The following is an 18,312-nucleotide window of genomic DNA, read 5'->3' as shown; positions in this document are numbered from 1 at the left end:
AAAGGAAAGGAAGGTTACCATGTTTACCCTGCAGGGTAACTGGACTAAGCTCAAGAACTTGTTTATATACAGCCAGGCCCTGCTCATAGAACATTTCATGGTATAGGGGTTCAATGCCTTGCTCAAAGGGCACTTCAGGGGTGGTCATTTTAACGTGCCCGGGATAACTAAGAACGCGACACAGAGACGGTATCACGCTACGCTATAAGTACACAACGTGTATTACACACACAGGGACGTGACAACAAGATATGAGACATCGAAACGTGACATATGATATGAACAAGGCCGACCTCACTGGCATCACTGACATCTAACGGATGCCTTCTCGTATATATCTATAAAGAACATGCAAGAAAGCCGTACTATCAAGGAATCTATAGTACATAAACACTACAGTATCTTAAGTTCCAGTGCATAGACTTCATTAGATGTATACATGAATGATGGACGAATCGCGTCTCTGAGGAAACAGCAGAACACCTGTGTGAGCACTGATGCATTTCGGTCACCACCACTGTACGGTACCATGACTATGCAAATCAAAGACTGAAGGCAAATACAGTTCAACACATTATACATATTGTATAAGCTTCCCATTCACTTGTCTGGGCAAAAAGTCACTTGTCCGGAGCACGAGCACACAAATAGGCCTACATTTTAAACGGTAATTTCTGCTAAGAACATGATTATCATGAAGTCTCTTCAGTTTTGTGGACCTATTCTGGTCACAGGAAGGAAAAAAAACCTTGAAGATGCAAATCTCAGTTTGATTCCCCCGGGAAAGCTATAACGTTTAATTTAGCACCGTTTCACTCTCCATTGAGCAGATGCTGAAGTTTCATTTCTGTAATGATTAAGAAATGATACTCCAGCTATCCTCTACTTGATACTGATACTGCCGTCATATTTTACAGTAAAAAAAACAAGCTTTACTTGATTTAGCCATCTTTGGTGCTTAAAATATTATTTTTGGCTTGCAGAGCCCGTAGGTTTTGAATAATGATCTACAAAGTAAATTACTACTAATTAAGTATTAAGTATTGTAAAGTGGACATACATCCAGTAAAGTAAATGTAATTTAAAATAAATGAGTATACAAGTTTGTAATATCTTTTTCCATCATTGGTTTTCACTTCACGAGATTAAAATCATGAGATCCCACGCCACGTCATGAAAAATATGAGATTGAGGTTAAAAATCATGCAATATGAGATTAGATTAGATATTAGAGAAATGCAAATGTTTAAACTGTTGTATAAGTGCTGTATAATAATAATAATAATAATAAAACCATCTCAGTGGACACGTGGTTAGAATGTCTACGCTGAGACAAGGAGTGTGAGGTCAGGGTTCAAAGACCTGGTCCAAATATACAGGGAGCTCTGAAAGCTTACCTAACCTATACTATCACTGTTGTATAAATGTGTTCCATGTCTACCACCTGCATGTCCTTGCATTGTTCTGACCAGTGTTGTTTTTTGGCAGCAAAAACAATATTGCGCAGAGTATAGCGATTATCAAACGTATTTGCAATGCCATACGTTGAAAGATCCGTTGCCCCGTGGACAAGGCGCACGCTACCTCCGCAAGTTAGATATTATCGGCATAGACGTTTGTCCGTATGTGATTAAGGATTGGACCAGTTGCATTGGCAGCCATAGAACATTCTTACCCCGGGGTAAAACCGGATGTGACATTTGTGGGCGTTCCTGTCTAGCGTGGTGTCAGTCTATACAGTGTGCGGACATGATACTTGATCCCTTCTTTCTCATGGGACGGGTACTGACACACGGGTAGAACGGACAGGTACTCTGTCTGACACACGGGTACAACGGACAGGTACTCTGACACACGGGTACAACGGACAGGTACTCTGACACACGGGTACAACGGACAGGTACTCTGACTGACACACGGGTACAACGGACAGGTACTCTCTGACACACGGGTACAACGGACAGGTACTCGGACACACGGGTACAACGGACAGGTACTCGGACACACGGGTACAACGGACAGGTACTCTGACACACGGGTACAACGGACAGGTACTCTGACACACGGGTACAACGGACAGGTACTCTGACACACGGGTACAACGGACAGGTACTCTGTCTGACACACGGGTACAACGGACAGGTACTCTGACACACGGGTACAACGGACAGGTACTCTGTCTGACACACGGGTACAACGGACAGGTACTCTGACTGACACACGGGTACAACGGACAGGTACTCTGACACACGGGTACAACGGACAGGTACTCTGACTGACACACGGGTACAACGGACAGGTACTCTGACACACGGGTACAACGCAACGGACAGGTACTCTGTCTGACACACGGGTACAACGGACAGGTACTCTGACTGACACACGGGTACAACGGACAGGTACTCTGACTGACACACGGGTACAACGGACAGGTACTCTGTCTGACACACGGGTACAACGGACAGGTACTCTGACTGACACACGGGTACAACGGACAGGTACTCTCTGACACACGGGTACAACGGACAGGTACTCTGACACACGGGTACAACGGACAGGTACTCTGACTGACACACGGGTACAACGGACAGGTACTCTGACACACGGGTACAACGGACAGGTACTCTGACACACGGGTACAACGGACAGGTACTCTGACTGACACACGGGTACAACTGACGGGTACTCTGACACACGGGTACAACGGACAGGTACTCTGACACACGGGTACAACGGACGGGTACTCTGACTGACACACGGGTACAACGGGTATTGCATAGCCGGGTGGGCCATGGATCTCCAACTTGCATCGTTCCACCGCTCTACTGCCGGGCACCGGTCTATAGATTACTCAAGTAGGCCTACGGTACAATTTCCACGTAGGCTACTATACTTAACTTGAGATTTTATTTTATAACACTAAAATTATTGGAAAACAGTAGCCTACAAGTTATTTGTATAGAGATTAACATTACAAAACAGTAGGCCTACTATAGCCCTATTTGTAATTCGCTCTGGACGAAAACATTTTCTAAATGCCTAAATTATTAATTGTAAATATTATTTCAATATAAAATTTACATTTAATTAAACTACAAGAAAGAACATCACATTTAAAGCCACAAGGAAAAAGACCCTCCCTCCCTCCCCCTCCTCCTCCCGATGCCTCGTCATTTTACGTCATCCGCCGCCTTGCTTGCTTGTGCACGTCGGCGTCAAAGACCGACCTATGAGATCGACGCACACTTGTGTGTGTGTGTGTAATGTGTATGTGTGACAGTTCGCTGTATGAGTTGTGTTTCCACATTACTAACTACTAACTTACACTCAAGTCCAGGAGAAATGGCGGCGCTTTTCAAGGCGAGGAAAGGTCAGTAGTATTTATTAAATATAATACAAAGATCTATGACTTATATTGCTTCGCAAACTCACAGAAATCTCGCAGCGTCAACTGGCTGCACTGGGCTCTGGTTCTATTCGCTGCTCGGCGCTCACATCCGGCCTAGAGCCCGCCTACTGCATACGGTGGTTTCCACGCGCACACACACCAGCAGTCCGTATCCGCTCTAGACCGGATCTGCAGGTTTTGCACAGTGAATCGACCCCCCCGGTCTAACGATAACATGTAATAATCTACACCTCTGGTTATCTGAGGGTTATCTACAGACAGTCTGCACACAGTGTGGTCATTAATATTGCTTCAATGTTTCATTTTATAGTAGCCGGAATCTCCTATCATCTTTAGCCGTTACATTTAAAGAGTGTTATGCTAATTCGGTTAAGTATTGAGCTTGTTTGTATGGCTATAGCTTCCTTTATAATTATAACTGTACCTGGTGAATGCTTTATGCTTATAAAATACATCGAATACACATCGAAGAAACACTGTAGACACACAGTTTAGTAAAAAAGCCTTTCCTTATTTATAACGCCAGGATGTGTTTCTTTTAAGACATGATTTGAGCTAACTCATGCTACAGTCAACTGGGGCAGAGGTTAGTATGATGATGGGTCCGGGACATGACCCTTCACCCAGATATAGCCACACATGGTTAGCGATGAATAGTTCAACAATTACATTAAACGTCCACTGTCCACTTCTCTCCACTTGAATGTATATTGTTTGTTTTGTTTGATCATTTCAGTCAGTGCCGGGTGTCTGGCCTAATCAAGGACACCCATTTGAAAAGATATGGCAGGGACAAGATTTATATGTGATCCATTATATTGACAGCCCATTGATCCAAATTGACATTTCCGATCTGCTTGTATTAAACGACGTAAAACTCACCAACAGTGCAGCATGTAGGGCAGGCCAAGCTTGAATTATCCTCTTTCAATCTGCAAAGCGCGTTTGTTTGTTTCATTAAAATCCACCGTATAGAGACATGTTAAATAATGTTATGAATATGAGCTACTTTCTGTCAAGAAATTCGATCCATGGAGGTGATGGCGTTTGGAAGCACTCGTGGAAGTCACTGCCCTGCGTGGTACCACCTGTTTCGAATTTGCACATAATGCAGGAGGCAGCTGGAGAAGGCAACGCATTAATGATGAAAACGAGCGCTTCCAAACTCCAATCACCTGTGCAGAATTTCTAGTAGAGTAGAGTTTATTTATTTTGGTCATTATAACAAATCACAGTGCCTGCTTTTTTTTGTTTACAAAAGAAACATTGACCAAAAAGGTGTCAATGTTCTTCTAACAGATAAATGGCTTTCAGAGGTAAAATAATACAACAAAGCAAACAGAAGGGAGAAAATACAAACAAGAAAACAAAACAAAAACAAACAAACAAACATAACATAAAACAAAAACAAAGACAGACAGGACAATACAGTTAACAGGAACAAGACAACATAAAGAACAAAAACAACAAAACATAACACAAAACGAGAAAGCAAAACATCATATCAACGTTCTATAATTATCTACTATTTTTGATCTATACATTTTTTTTAATCCATTCCACAGCTTGACATCTCTTTGATGTTTATTCTAGCATTTGTTTGTTTGAATATGGAAGTGCCTCTTAGGTTGTATAAAGTAGCTCTCTGTCTACGGTGGATTTTTTAATGAAACAAACGCTTTGCCGATTGAAAGAGGATAACTCAAGCTTTTCGTACAGCTGGAACAACATATTTTCAGATGGGGGGGGTCGGCGGCCAAATAGGCCTACAGATAATTCTGGGGGTCCTTCGTCCTTGACATGAAATATTGACTGAGCACCACTGATATAGAATCATAGGTATTTCAGAAAACTGTCAGGATTTAGAAGACATTTTTTTAATCAGGCCTAAAATAAATCTAATGTTGCAAATTGTGGCAATGCATGTGGCAACTGTTGACGTTTGTGACGTTTCTAATGGGCTTCCATGCTAGGTTTATTGTTTTCCTGGTTTACTATAGTTTCAATGTATACAGATTATAATAATTAGTGATGCACCGAATATTTGTCCGCAGAAAATGTTCGGCAGGAAATGGCAAAACATATTTTTTTTGGCCTATTCGGTTTCGGCCCCGAATAGGCAGAAAATATATCACCGAATAGTGTAATGCAATGAATGCATTCAAAGAGCTGAATAAATGTTTTATTGATCCATAATAGTGATTATTATTTAAGTAAAGTTTTGCCATAACCATAACGTAACATTTGTAGAATCAAACTCAGGTTAATAAGTGAGGATACTAAAACAGCGATATTCAGTTACACAGCAATGGTAGGAAAAAAGATGTATAATATTAATCATATGTTTCCTATATTCGGTATTCAGTTTCGGCCAAGAATTTCCCTTTCGGTGCATCCCTAGATTATATATATTTGACATCGTTAACCTAACTTTTCAGGTCGAGAGATTAGACATTTGCCCAGTGAAAATTATAGCAGATCTACAATTGCTTTGCACCTCGTTGCGAGCTTGTAGATCAGCTATTTTCACTATTTCTTAATTAGGAGTCAAGCCCGAGGACAAGAAGATATGATTTTTACTCGAGTCGTGAGTAGTGAGTGACCCATAAATATTGGGATTTGGGAAAGTTAGACTGATGCTATAGCCTATAGGTTCTTAAGTTCTTGGTGTACCTGTCCTATGATCCTAGTTTACTGAGGCATATATACACACTTTCTCTGTGTGATTCTCAAACCCGTTTTAACTTTCAAGGACACCCAGTCTTGACGTGAGTTTTAGGCTACGGACCCCCCATTTAATGGCATTTCTATCTCTGGGACCCCCCACTTTATATTGTAAAATCAATTCAATCAATTTCACTCAGTGTTCCATTTGTACACTCTTTTAGGGTTACAGACCCATAAGGGTCCATTTTGGTTCCTAACTATCATTTAGCTGGGGACCCCCTGGAACTCCCTCAAGGACCCCCCCTGGTGGTGGTCCCCGGAGTGGACCCCACTGCTGTATAAGACGCCCTGGATGGGAACGTCTGCTTAAATGCCTACATTTTACTGGTTCTCTTCCAGCTGTGGGTCTGTGTGTGAGTGGCTGTAGAGGTCTGAGCACGCTGGCAGAGCTTCCAGAGATCCACCAGATGCTGAGGCAGACCTGCAGAGACTACGCAGACCGGGAGCTCGCCCCCATCGCTGCTAAGCTGGACAGAGAGCACCTGTACCCGGCCAAACAGGTACTGTACTGTTACTGTTATTAAAGAACGCCTGTACCCGGCCAAACAGGTACTGTTACTGTTATTAAAGAACGCCTGTACCCTGCCAAACAGGTACGTACTAGTAGTGATGCGCGGGCCGGCCCGTTGCCCGTGGGTTGCGCTGACGATGAGCTGTTTTCCTTCTCCAGGTGCAGGAGCTGGGGGCCATGGGGGTGATGGCCATCGAGGTGCCAGAGGAGCTGGGCGGGGCTGGGATGGACTACCTGGCTTACAGCCTGGTGATGGAGGAGATCAGCAGAGGATGTGCCAGCACAGGAGTCGTGGTCTCGGTTAACAATGTGCGTACTGTACTGTAATCTATGATGATGATGATGATGATGGTGGGGACATGGATACTAAAGGCTCATACATACTCCAGTTTTTGTACTCCGCAGTGTAGTTTTTAACACCATTTTTACATTGGACGCCTCAGGCCGTCTTAACCCATTCTGACCTGAGATCAGATTCATACGAGGTTTCCACTGGACACACACTGGTCTGATGAACCCATTCTGACCTGAGATCAGATTCTAAAAATGTCAGTCGTTCTTCGATTTTTTCAAAAATAGCAGACCTACAAGCTCGTAGCGCGCCACTCGGTGGCGCGCTATGAGCTTGTAGATCTGCTATTTTTCAATAGCTAAAGCATAACATGATGCTAACACCAAAACGGGTTCCCGGTCAGAATGGGTTAAGGACTCGAACCGAGAGGTGCCTTGGACGTCGGTGGACGTCCTAGCGTAATCCTCAATGATACGGGGCGAGATAAGAATATTCAGAATTTTTCCTATTATTTATTTTTGTCCGTTCGCCTTTGGCTTGCCGTACATATCTTCAGATGGGGGTCCGTGGCCAAATACAGAGAATTCCCGGGGGTCCTTCACAGGACACGCGTTGAGCACCACTCATAATAGAAACACAGGGGTTTTCAGAAAACTGTCAGGATTTAGAAGACTTTTACATTTCGACGTCAGGCCTAAATGTGCATTATTACAGTAAAGTGATGTAATTCTCTGAACTGAGCTGACCTGACCTAGTAGCAAGCAACAGAGTTGTTGTTTAGCAGAAATATAATAACATGTTCATACACATCACTCTCCTTTCTTCTTTTTGCTCCCAGTCCATTCATCAATCAATCAATTCATGAATCTATTAGTTGGTCAAATCATCGATGAATCCAGAAATCCATATTGTATATTTAGTCTTGTACTCTTAAAAAAGCTTTTAAGCTTTAATAGTAATTATAACCTGTTGCCTAGTGAGAGTACCTCTTTACACCGACTGGCTTTCATCAGTAACAATGGTGACGAAACGAGGAATGTTCAAAAGTTTAAATTATGGACATTTATATCTCATCGCTGGAAGAAACTGCAGTCACTTAAACCCATTTAGACCGATTTAGGACGATTCTACAAATGTCTTCTAGATCCTGACCGTTTTCTGAAAAGCCCATATTTCTAATGTCAGTCGTTCCTCAAACTATTTCAGGTCAAGGACTCTCAAAAATATATGAATTTAGCCGCCGACCCCCATCTGAAAATATGTTGTTCCAGTGACCTCCCAGAAGCAAAGATATGAGTTAAAAACGTTCGCTCTGAAAGAATATATATTCAAAGATTTGCACCACATTTTCATGATTTTTCAAAAATAGCAGACCTACAATAGCAGATCTACAAGCTAAATAGCTAAAGTATAACATAATGCTTGAAACACCAAAAGGGGTTCTCTCCCAGAATAGTATAATAGTATTTATAGTAGATAACGGTAGCATGCTACCTATGGCACAGGCACTTTGAAAAAAGGAAAGGAAAGGTACCATGTTTACCCTGCAGGGTAACTGGACTAGGCTCAAGAACTTGTTTACAGCCAGGCCCTGCTCATATAGAACATTTCATGGTAGAGGTTCAATGCCTTGCTCAAAGGGCACTTCAGCGGTGGTCATTTTAACGTGCCGGTCCGGGGATACGAACTATAGCGACCTTCCGATATCAAGACCGCTCCGCAAACCGTTCGGCCACCGCTGTCCATTGTATGAAACAGTGTGGCACTGGCACAACAGTGTCCTGGTGTGATTGTTGTCTATGCAGTCTAACATTGTAGTGTGTGTGTGTGTGTGTGTGTGTGTTGTCTGCAGTCCCTCTACATCGGGCCCATATTGAAGAACGGCTCAGAGGAGCAGAAACAGCAGTGGATCACGCCCTTCACCACGGGGGAGAAAGTGGGCTGCTTCGCCCTCAGTGAACCGGGTCAGAACTCAGAACACACACGTTGTCCTTGTTTATTGTGTTATGATTATATTTGCAAATGATTTCATTTTTCCAGACTGGAAATGATCCGAAAATAGACTAAGGGGTGCATGGATTCGATTTGATATACTGTAGAACCCTCTGGATACGATCAGAACTTCAGACTATATACTACAGAACCCTCTGGATACGAGCAGAACTTCAGACTATATACTGTAGAACCCTCTGGATACGATCAGAACTTCAGACTATATACTATATAGAACCCTCTGGATACGATCAGAACTTCAGACTATATACTATATAGAACCCTCTGGATACGATCAGAACTTCAGACATTATACTATAGAACCCTCTGGATACGATCAGAACTTCAGACTATATACTACAGAACCCTCTGGATACGATCAGAACTTCAGACTATATACTATACAGAACCCTCTGGATACGATCAGAACTTCAGACTATATACTATAGAACCCTCTGGATACGAGCAGAACTTCAGACTATATACTATAGAACCCTCTGGATACGATCAGAACTTCAGACTATATACTGTAGAACCCTCTGGATACAATCAGAACTTCAGACTCGCTCCCAATCTTCCGCCTCTCTGAAAACCCACCTCTTCAGACTCCACTAGCACAATTTACAATTTAGGAAAATGTAGTGCAAAGCTTTGAATATATATTCTTTCAGAGCGAAAGTTTTTAACTCAAATCTTTTGCTTCTGGGGGGGGGGGTCCCTGGAACAACATACTTTCAGATGGGGGTCGGCGGTCAATTACATAATATTCTTGGGGGTCCTTGACATGAAACTGTTTGAGAACCACTGACATAGAAAACATGGGGTTTTTTTCGGATAACTGTCAGCATTTAGAAGGAATCGTCCTCGGGTCTAAATGGGGTTAATTTAGACACGGTTCTCAGTAAAAGCCCGTCCTACTACCCCTTTCTGGGCGGGAACCCATTTTGGTGTCGGCACTATGTTATGCTTTAGCTGTTGAAAAATAGCAGATCTACAAGCTCATAGCGCGCCACCGAGTGGCGCGCTACGAGCTTGTAGGTCTGCTATTTTTTTTTAAATCGAAGAGTGACTGACATGGAAGACATTTTTAGAATCTGATCTCAGGTGAGAATGGGCTAAACGGCACCGTCCCTGTGTGTGTGTGTGTGTGTGTGTGTGTGTGTGTGTGTGTGTGTGTGTGTGTGTGTGTGTGTGTGTGTGTGTGTGTGTGTGTGTGTGTGTGTGTGTGTGTGTGTGTGTCTCCAGGTAACGGTAGTGACGCGGGCGCCGCCTCCACCACGGCGCGGCAGGAGGGGGAGGAGTGGGTTCTGAACGGAACCAAGGCCTGGATCACCAACAGCTGGGACGCCTCGGCTACCGTGGTGTTCGCCACCACGGACAAGTCGCTCAAACACAAGGTGGCGTTTATTTTTATTTTTATATTTTTTATCCCACGATTTTGTAACCCATTTTTCACCCCTGTGTCAATCATCTACTGTGATCCTGGGCTCTACACACCCTCCACCAACCTAGTCCCCGTATTCACCTGGTGTCCATTCAACAGTACATTAATGCCTGGTCCTCTGTCCCCTCTTCCTCCAGGGTATCAGTGCGTTCCTGGTGCCCCTGGTGCCCATTCAACAGTACATTAATGCCTGGTCCTCTGTCCCCTCGTCCTCCAGGGTATCAGTGCGTTCCTGGTGCCCCTGGTGCCCATTCAACAGTACATTAATGCCTGGACCTCTGTCCCCTCGTCCTCCAGGGTATCAGTGCGTTCCTGGTGCCCCTGCCACACCCAGGCCTCTCGCTGGGGAAGAAGGAAGACAAGCTGGGCATCCGAGGCTCGTCCACGGCCAACATCATCCTGGAGGACTGCAGGGTTCCCCTGGCCAACATGCTGGGGCCTCGAGGCGCCGGCTTCAAGATAGCCATGGTACGACTACTATTACTACTGCTACTACTACGCACTGCTTTTTCTACCATGTTGTATGAATATTAGCCTGGGCACCATTTCATTTAGGGTATAATGATCCTGTCGGGAGCGGATGATAATATGGTTACGTCATGTTGTAGTATTGTTTTGTAGTAATCAGGATGATATCGCTACGTCATGTTGTAGTATTGTTTTGTAGTCATCAGGACAATATCGTTACGTCATGTTGTAGTATTGTTTTGTTGTAGTCGACAGGCAGGAACAACAGGCAGCAACTTTATTGAGTGAAAAGGAAGGTTCCTTCCTTTTTTCTCAATAAAAGCTACAGGCTACGAGAGCTTTTATTGAGGGAAAAGGAAGGTTCCTTCCTTTTTTCTCAATAAAAGCTACAGGCTACGAGAGCTTTTATTGAGGGAAAAGGAAGGTTCCTTCCTTTTTTCTCAATAAAAGCTACAGGCTACGAGAGCTTTTATTGAGTGAAAAGGAAGGTTCCTTCCTTTTTTCTGAATAAAAGCTACAGGCTACGAGAGCTTTTATTGAGGGAAAAGGATGGTGTTAGCATCATGTTATGCTTTAGCTATTGAAAAAAAGCAGATCTACAAGCCCATAGCGCGCCACCGAGTGGCACGCTACGAGCTTGTAGGTCTGCTATTTTTGAAAAATCGAAGAATGACTGACATAGAAACACGGCTTTTTCAGAAAACTGTCCGGATGTAGAAGACATTTTTAGAATCTGATCTCAGGTCAGAATGGGTCTTTGATCATGTGTTGTGTTGTGTCTCTACAGCAGACCCTGGACAGCGGGCGTATCGGCATCGCGTCCCAGGCCCTGGGCATCGCCCAGGCGTCCCTGGACTGCGCGGCGGACTACGCCCACAAACGCACGGCGTTCGGAGCGCCCATCGGGAAGATGCAGGCCATCCAGGTAACCAATGATAAGATGCAGGCCATCCAGGTAACCAATGATCTGTCGTCTGTCGACACAACCTCATCAAAGTCGCTGTTGTGAATTTTATATATTGTCAATTACTTCCATGAGAGGGAGAGAGGTGGTGGGAGTTAGTTGTTTTTAGCAGACAACGCAGACAACGATATATGTGACCAGATTTGACTGAGAGACTGCTATCGCGCAAAGTATAGCTTTTCACCAGAGGAGAAAAACTTTTTTGTATTTTTTTTAATGAGTTAATAGCACAGGCAGAGTCTTCACATACTAGAGCATGTCTGAAATAAGTGTCAGAGCTGAAATCGACCTGTAAATATGAAATAAATGCCCAAACATGAAGTTAGGTGTAATGTTAGAGTCCACAGAAGACATGTAAATATGAAATAAATGCCCAAACATGTAGCTAGGTGTAATGTTAGAGTCCACAGAAGACATGTAAATATGAAATAAAAGCTTAAACATGTAGCTAGGTGTAATGTTAGAGACCACAGAAGACATGTAAATATGAAATAAATGCCCAAACATGTAGCTAGGTGTAATGTTAGAGACCACAGAAGTGAACCTTTCAAGTCTGTTTTCTCAACTCGCTGTTTCTCTGCAAGACATTACTCTATAAGCCATATATCCAAAACTGGAGGGTCAAACTGAACAACCAATATGTCAATTTGAAGCTATGATTCCCTGCTTTCATATGACATGAAAAAACAAAAATTAAAAAAAAATCCAATGGCAGTCTCTCAGTCAAATATGATAAAGTAATGCTAATTTATCTACGGAATACTCCAAAATAATAGTTTTGAGTCCAGTTTGTGTAAAAAGGACTCCGTTTAATAACATTCATTCTACTTTGATGTAGTTTAAACTGGCCGACATGGCCGTGGCTGTGGAGAGCGCCCGTCTGCTGACCTGGAAGGCTGCGCTGCTACGAGACGCCAAGAAACCCTTCACTAAGGTACGGAGTTACTGGTCGGAAAGAAACCCTTCACTAAGGTACGGAGTTACTGGTCGGAAAGAAACCCTTCACTAAGGTACGGAGTTACTGGTCAAGAAACCCTTCACTAAGGTACGGAGTTACTGGTCAAGAAACCCTTCACTAAGGTACGGGGTTACTGGTCAAGAAACCCTTCACTAAGGTACGGAGTTACTGGTCAAGAAACCCTTCACTAAGGTACGGAGTTACTGGTCAAGAAACCCTTCACTAAGGTACGGAGTTACTGGCCAAGAAACCCTTCACTAAGGTACGGAGTCACTGGTCAAGAAACCCTTCACTAAGGTACGGAGTTACTGGCCAAGAAACCCTTCACTAAGGTACGGAGTTACTGGTCAAGAAACCCTTCACTAAGGTACGGAGTTACTGGTCAAGAAACCCTTCACTAAGGTACGGAGTTACTGGTCAAGAAACCCTTCACTAAGGTACGGAGTTACTGGTCAAGAAACCCTTCACTAAGGTACGGAGTCACTGGTCAAGAAACCCTTCACTAAGGTACGGAGTTACTGGTCAAGAAACCCTTCACTAAGGTACGGAGTTACTGGTCAAGAAACCCTTCACTAAGGTACGGAGTTACTGGCCAAGAAACCCTTCACTAAGGTACGGAGTCACTGGTCAAGAAACCCTTCACTAAGGTACGGAGTTACTGGTCAAGAAACCCTTCACTAAGGTACGGAGTTACTGGTCAAGAAACCCTTCACTAAGGTACGGAGTTACTGGTCAAGAAACCCTTCACTAAGGTACGGAGTTACTGGTCAAGAAACCCTTCACTAAGGTACGGAGTTACTGGTCAAGAAACCCTTCACTAAGGTACGGAGTTACTGGTCAAGAAACCCTTCACTAAGGTACGGAGTCACTGGTCAAGAAACCCTTCACTAAGGTACGGAGTTACTGGTCAAGAAACCCTTCACTAAGGTACGGAGTTACTGGTCAAGAAACCCTTCACTAAGGTACGGAGTTACTGGTCAAGAAACCCTTCACTAAGGTACGGGGTTACTGGTCGGAAAGAAACCCTTCACTAAGGTACGGAGTTACTGGTCAAGAAACCCTTCACTAAGGTACGGAGTTACTGGCCAAGAAACCCTTCACTAAGGTACGGAGTTACTGGTCAAGAAACCCTTCACTAAGGTACGGAGTCACTGGTCAAGAAACCCTTCACTAAGGTACGGAGTTACTGGTCAAGAAACCCTTCACTAAGGTACGGAGTTACTGGCCAAGAAACCCTTCACTAAGGTACGGAGTTACTGGTCAAGAAACCCTTCACTAAGGTACGGAGTTACTGGTCAAGAAACCCTTCACTAAGGTACGGAGTTACTGGTCAAGAAACCCTTCACTAAGGTACGGAGTTACTGGTCAAGAAACCCTTCACTAAGGTACGGAGTTACTGGTCAAGAAACCCTTCACTAAGGTACGGGGATACTGGTCGGAAAGCGGGTTTACTAGTCGACTAGTTGAACAGTCGACTAGTTGCTTAAAGCCCTTAACCCATTTTGACCTGGGAACGATTCTACAAATGTCTTCTACATCCCGACAGTTTTCTGAAAAAGCTGTGTTTCTATATGTCAGTCGTTCTTCGATTTTTCAAAAATAGCCAGACCTACAAGCTCGTAGCGCGCCACTCGGTGGCGCGCTACGAGCTTGTAGATCTGCTATTTTTCAATAGCTAAAGCATAACGTGATGCTTAAAACACCAAAAGGGGTTAAGCGTGTTGTGTTCACACTGAGCTTCATCTGTCCTTCTCTGACCCTCAGGAAGCAGCCATGGCCAAACTGGCAGCATCTGAAGCGGCCACATACTGCGCACACCAGGTACCACCACCACCCTATTCAAACAGCTGATGTACTGTACTGATGCACGCGTGTGTGTGTGCGTGTGTGTGTGTGTGTGGGGGGGGGGGGGGGGGAGACTCCCTTATTTGCGGAGCCTGGGAGTCAATGGGCCAGAACATTAATATTTACTATTCTCGGCCCTGAGTCGGCTAAGCGAACTTCTCAAACGCTCGACGCGGCAACTCGCTCGCTTTAGCTCGCTCTGTGGTGTTTCTCGCATGGCTCGAGTTCTCTGGAGACGGTGGGCCTCCGTCGCGGTCATAGTGAGGACTGTTTTTACACTTGCTGAAAATAGCCGATCTACAAGCTGTTGTGAGCTTGTAGATCGGCTATTTTCAGCATGCAACCAAGTGTAAAATGACTTATACTGGATATCTCGTCCACTAGTCCCTTCCTAACATTCTAGTCTAGTTTTTATTTGTCGACGAAATTGTCAGTATATTTAGTCTTTAGTTTTAGTCATCATAGCACAGTTTCCATTTAGTTTTCTTCAGTGGAAAAAGGTAGTCGACGAACATTAGTTTTAGTCGATGAAAACAACACTGACCCCCAGGCTCAGCAAAAAAGGGAGTCCTGTGTGCGTGTGCGTGTAACGCCCTCCCAACACACTTCTCTTTCCCGCCCCATTAAAAGGCCATCCAGGTGCTGGGAGGGATGGGCTACGTGACGGACATGCCGGCGGAGCGGCATTACCGTGACGCGCGCATCACGGAGATCTACGAGGGCACCAGCGAGATCCAGAGACTGGTGATCGCCGGACAGCTGCTGAAGGAATACAAGCCTTAGACCCTCATCATGTCTAAACAAACCTCTCTGTCTAGTGACTTTCTATTGACCATAATAATATGCAGAACGCTTCCGTCTTGCCAGCGAGGTTGATAACTATTAGGTGCAACTTCCTTGACGGAACAGAAAACTCCTAAATAATTGTATTAAACGGTTAACCCATTCTGACCTGAGATCAGATTCTAAAAGTGTCTGTTTGAAAATGACAGTTTTCTGAAAAAAAGCTATGTTTCTATAATGTCAGTCGTTCTTCGATTTTTCAAAAAAATAGCAGACCTATACAAGCTGGTAGCGCGCCACTCGGTGGCGCGCTATGAGCTTGTAGATCTGCTATTTTTCAATAGCTAAAGCATAACGTAATGCTAACGCCGAAAGGGGTTCCCGCCCTAAAATGGGTTAAACTCTCCCAACGTTGCAGCTGTACGAAAAATAATTATCCTCTTTCAATCCGGCAAAGTTTTTGTTTCATGAAAGAAATCCACCGTAGAGAGATGTTGTTAAATAATGTTATGAGATACTTTATGTCAAGAAGCTTCTTTTAAGTGTCAGAGTTTGGAAGCGCTCGTTTTCGGTAAAGCCACGTTCCTGCTGCCTCCTGCATTGTGTGCACATTCAAAACGGGTGGTGGTGCGCACGGGCCGTTGCGTGGCATACAACGAACGCTTCCAAACTCCCCAACGCTTAGAAAAAAGGAAAAAACGGGGGATTTTTTATTATGAAACAAACACGTTGCAGGAGTTGAAAGAGAGCATAATTCAAGCTTTTCGTCTGACTGACATTATAGAAACATAGCTTTTTCAGAAAACTGTCAGGATGTAGAAGAACATTTTTAGAATCTGATCTCAGGTCAGAATGGGTCGACTGTTCTGTTTGGATGAATGGGCTGTCTATGGGAAGTTGCACCTTGTTAGCAGCACCTTGGCTGGCAAGATGGATGCGGTCTGAATATGGTGATCCATCCGACTCCGATCCATCCCTCTGATCCGACCATGGACCTCCTGTCTACTACACAATCACTGTGACATCACAGGGAGAACTCCAAGAGGACAATGAAGATTTCCTGCCATCTGGAAACCGGATCTTCTGAGTCCAGCTCCGGTTTCTTCTGAGTCCAGCTCCGGTTTCTTCAGAGTCCAGCTCCGGTTTCTCCAGAGTCCAGCTCCGGTTTCTTCTGAGTCCAGCTCCGGTTTCTTCTGGGTCCAGCTTCCGGTTTATTCTGAGTCCAGCTTCCGGTTTCTTCTGAGTCCAGCTTCCGGTTTCTTCTGAGTCCACCTCCGGTTTCTTCTCAGTCCAGCTCCGGTTTCTTCTGAGTCCAGCTCCGGGATCTTTCCAAAAATATCGTCGCTGTCGACTGGGCGGGGCAGACAACGTCACATGTCCAAAAGAAAAACGGAAAAACGGAACGATAAACCTGAAAATAGCCAATCTACAAGTCCCACGTGCGACGCGTTGTTGTGATCTTGTAGATCTGCTATCGACATTGATGTCACCAAGGACCTAGTCTATACCAACTACTAGTACGTTGCTCAACGGAGGTCCTTAAACGGGGGGTGTTGCTCGCCGAAAACAGCCGATCTACAAACTCACAACACGACACGTTGCGACATGTCGTGAGCTGGGCCGATCGTCTGTTTTCCGTTGCGCAATATAATTCAGACATAATATTAACCCATTCTGACCTGAGATCAGATTCATACGAGGTTTTCCACTGGACACACACTGTTCTGATTAACCCATTCTGACCTGAGATCAGATTCTAAAAATGTCAGTCGTTCTTTCGATTTTTCAAAAATAGCAGACCTACAAGCTCGTAGCGCGCCACTCGGTGGCGCGCTATGAGCTTGTAGATCTGCTATTTTTCAATAGCTAAAGCATAACATGATGGCTAACACCAAAATGGGTTCCCGTTCAGAATGGGTTAATAATATGTATCCTATGCCTATGTTTAACTCGTAGTTCAAGGGAATGTTTTTTTTTGAACGAATGAAAAGGTTTGTTTTCAGAGAATCATCTGCAAACTCAGACATCAGCGTGCGCCGTCAACTCAACGCCAGCTCATAAACAACCCAGCTTCAATTACACAATTATTATAGCTCATATCAGAATTACACATTTTATTTAAACTACACCAACGTTGAGAACCAATGCTACTGTATATATACTGTACTTACTGTACTATTGAGTCTGGAGCTACGCACGCCTGAATGCCCCCAAAAAATAAGCTGTCATCTCTTCGTCGTTTCCTCTTACAAAAAAATACATCTTGCAAATAAATATAACTTATTAGAAGGCCATTATCAGGAGGGTGGTTACATTCTGGGCACCCACAGCATGGGGTAATTATAATACCTAAAAAATAGCATTTTAAAAAACAGACCCTAACTTGTGTGTGAATGAAACAGATGCCACACTCCTTCCATTATCTGCTGTGTTCACTGGCACAGGCTGGCCACCAGAGGGCAGTGGTGTTGTGGTTTCTTTCTGATTCCACAACAGACTTCATGTACAGTACTGTGTCCTCAGTGTCTCCATATAGGAATTACATGTTTAATTTAAGTGTGATTAAAGCGGATGCTGTACAGAATGTTGTAAAAGGAACACCTATTGAGTCTGTATTGACGGGAGAATTATGTTTCCTTTTATTTGTGTTTGTTTTTGGTGTGTTTCGGGTGCCATTATAGGACAATAATTAGTGACTTGATGACTTGTCACACCATGCCTATTGTTCTGTTCTGTGTTCAGTCGAAATGATCAGCTTAATGTCTGCGGGCTAAAGAGCTACATGTTGAATTGTTATCTTTTCTAATATGACAACATGTTGCAGTCCACACTCTTGTGCCTCAATGGAAAAACTCACTGTACATATTTCATTATAATTTATGTGGTTGTGTAAAATGACATTAAAACACATGATTGATT

The 18,312-nt window shown here is 43.9% G+C and overlaps 1 protein-coding gene and 1 gene segment (V, D, J or C); one reads left to right on the top strand and one right to left on the bottom strand.

Annotated features, from left to right (window-relative positions):
- Positions 1 to 4,383, bottom strand: part of LOC308317727 (immunoglobulin lambda constant 7-like) — a 20,021-nt gene extending 15,638 nt beyond the window's left edge. The window contains exon 1 of the C gene segment in view: positions 4,292 to 4,383.
- acads (acyl-CoA dehydrogenase short chain) lies at positions 3,234 to 18,312 on the top strand. Its single transcript, XM_080766995.1, has 10 exons — positions 3,234 to 3,370; positions 6,476 to 6,636; positions 6,807 to 6,956; positions 8,792 to 8,903; positions 10,177 to 10,328; positions 10,673 to 10,843; positions 11,631 to 11,768; positions 12,646 to 12,741; positions 14,530 to 14,586; positions 15,241 to 18,312. Exons 1-10 carry the CDS (start codon positions 3,289 to 3,291, stop codon positions 15,391 to 15,393), a joined length of 1,272 nt encoding a protein of 423 aa, XP_080623121.1. The 5' UTR covers positions 3,234 to 3,288; the 3' UTR covers positions 15,394 to 18,312.

Source organism: Protomyctophum bolini (assembly GCF_963924005.1).
Source record: "Protomyctophum bolini genome assembly, chromosome: 6".
Classification (NCBI taxonomy): Eukaryota; Metazoa; Chordata; class Actinopteri; order Myctophiformes; family Myctophidae; genus Protomyctophum; species Protomyctophum bolini.
The sequence above is the reverse complement of the archived record's forward strand: the minus strand, read 5'-3'. Positions and strand labels throughout refer to the sequence as shown.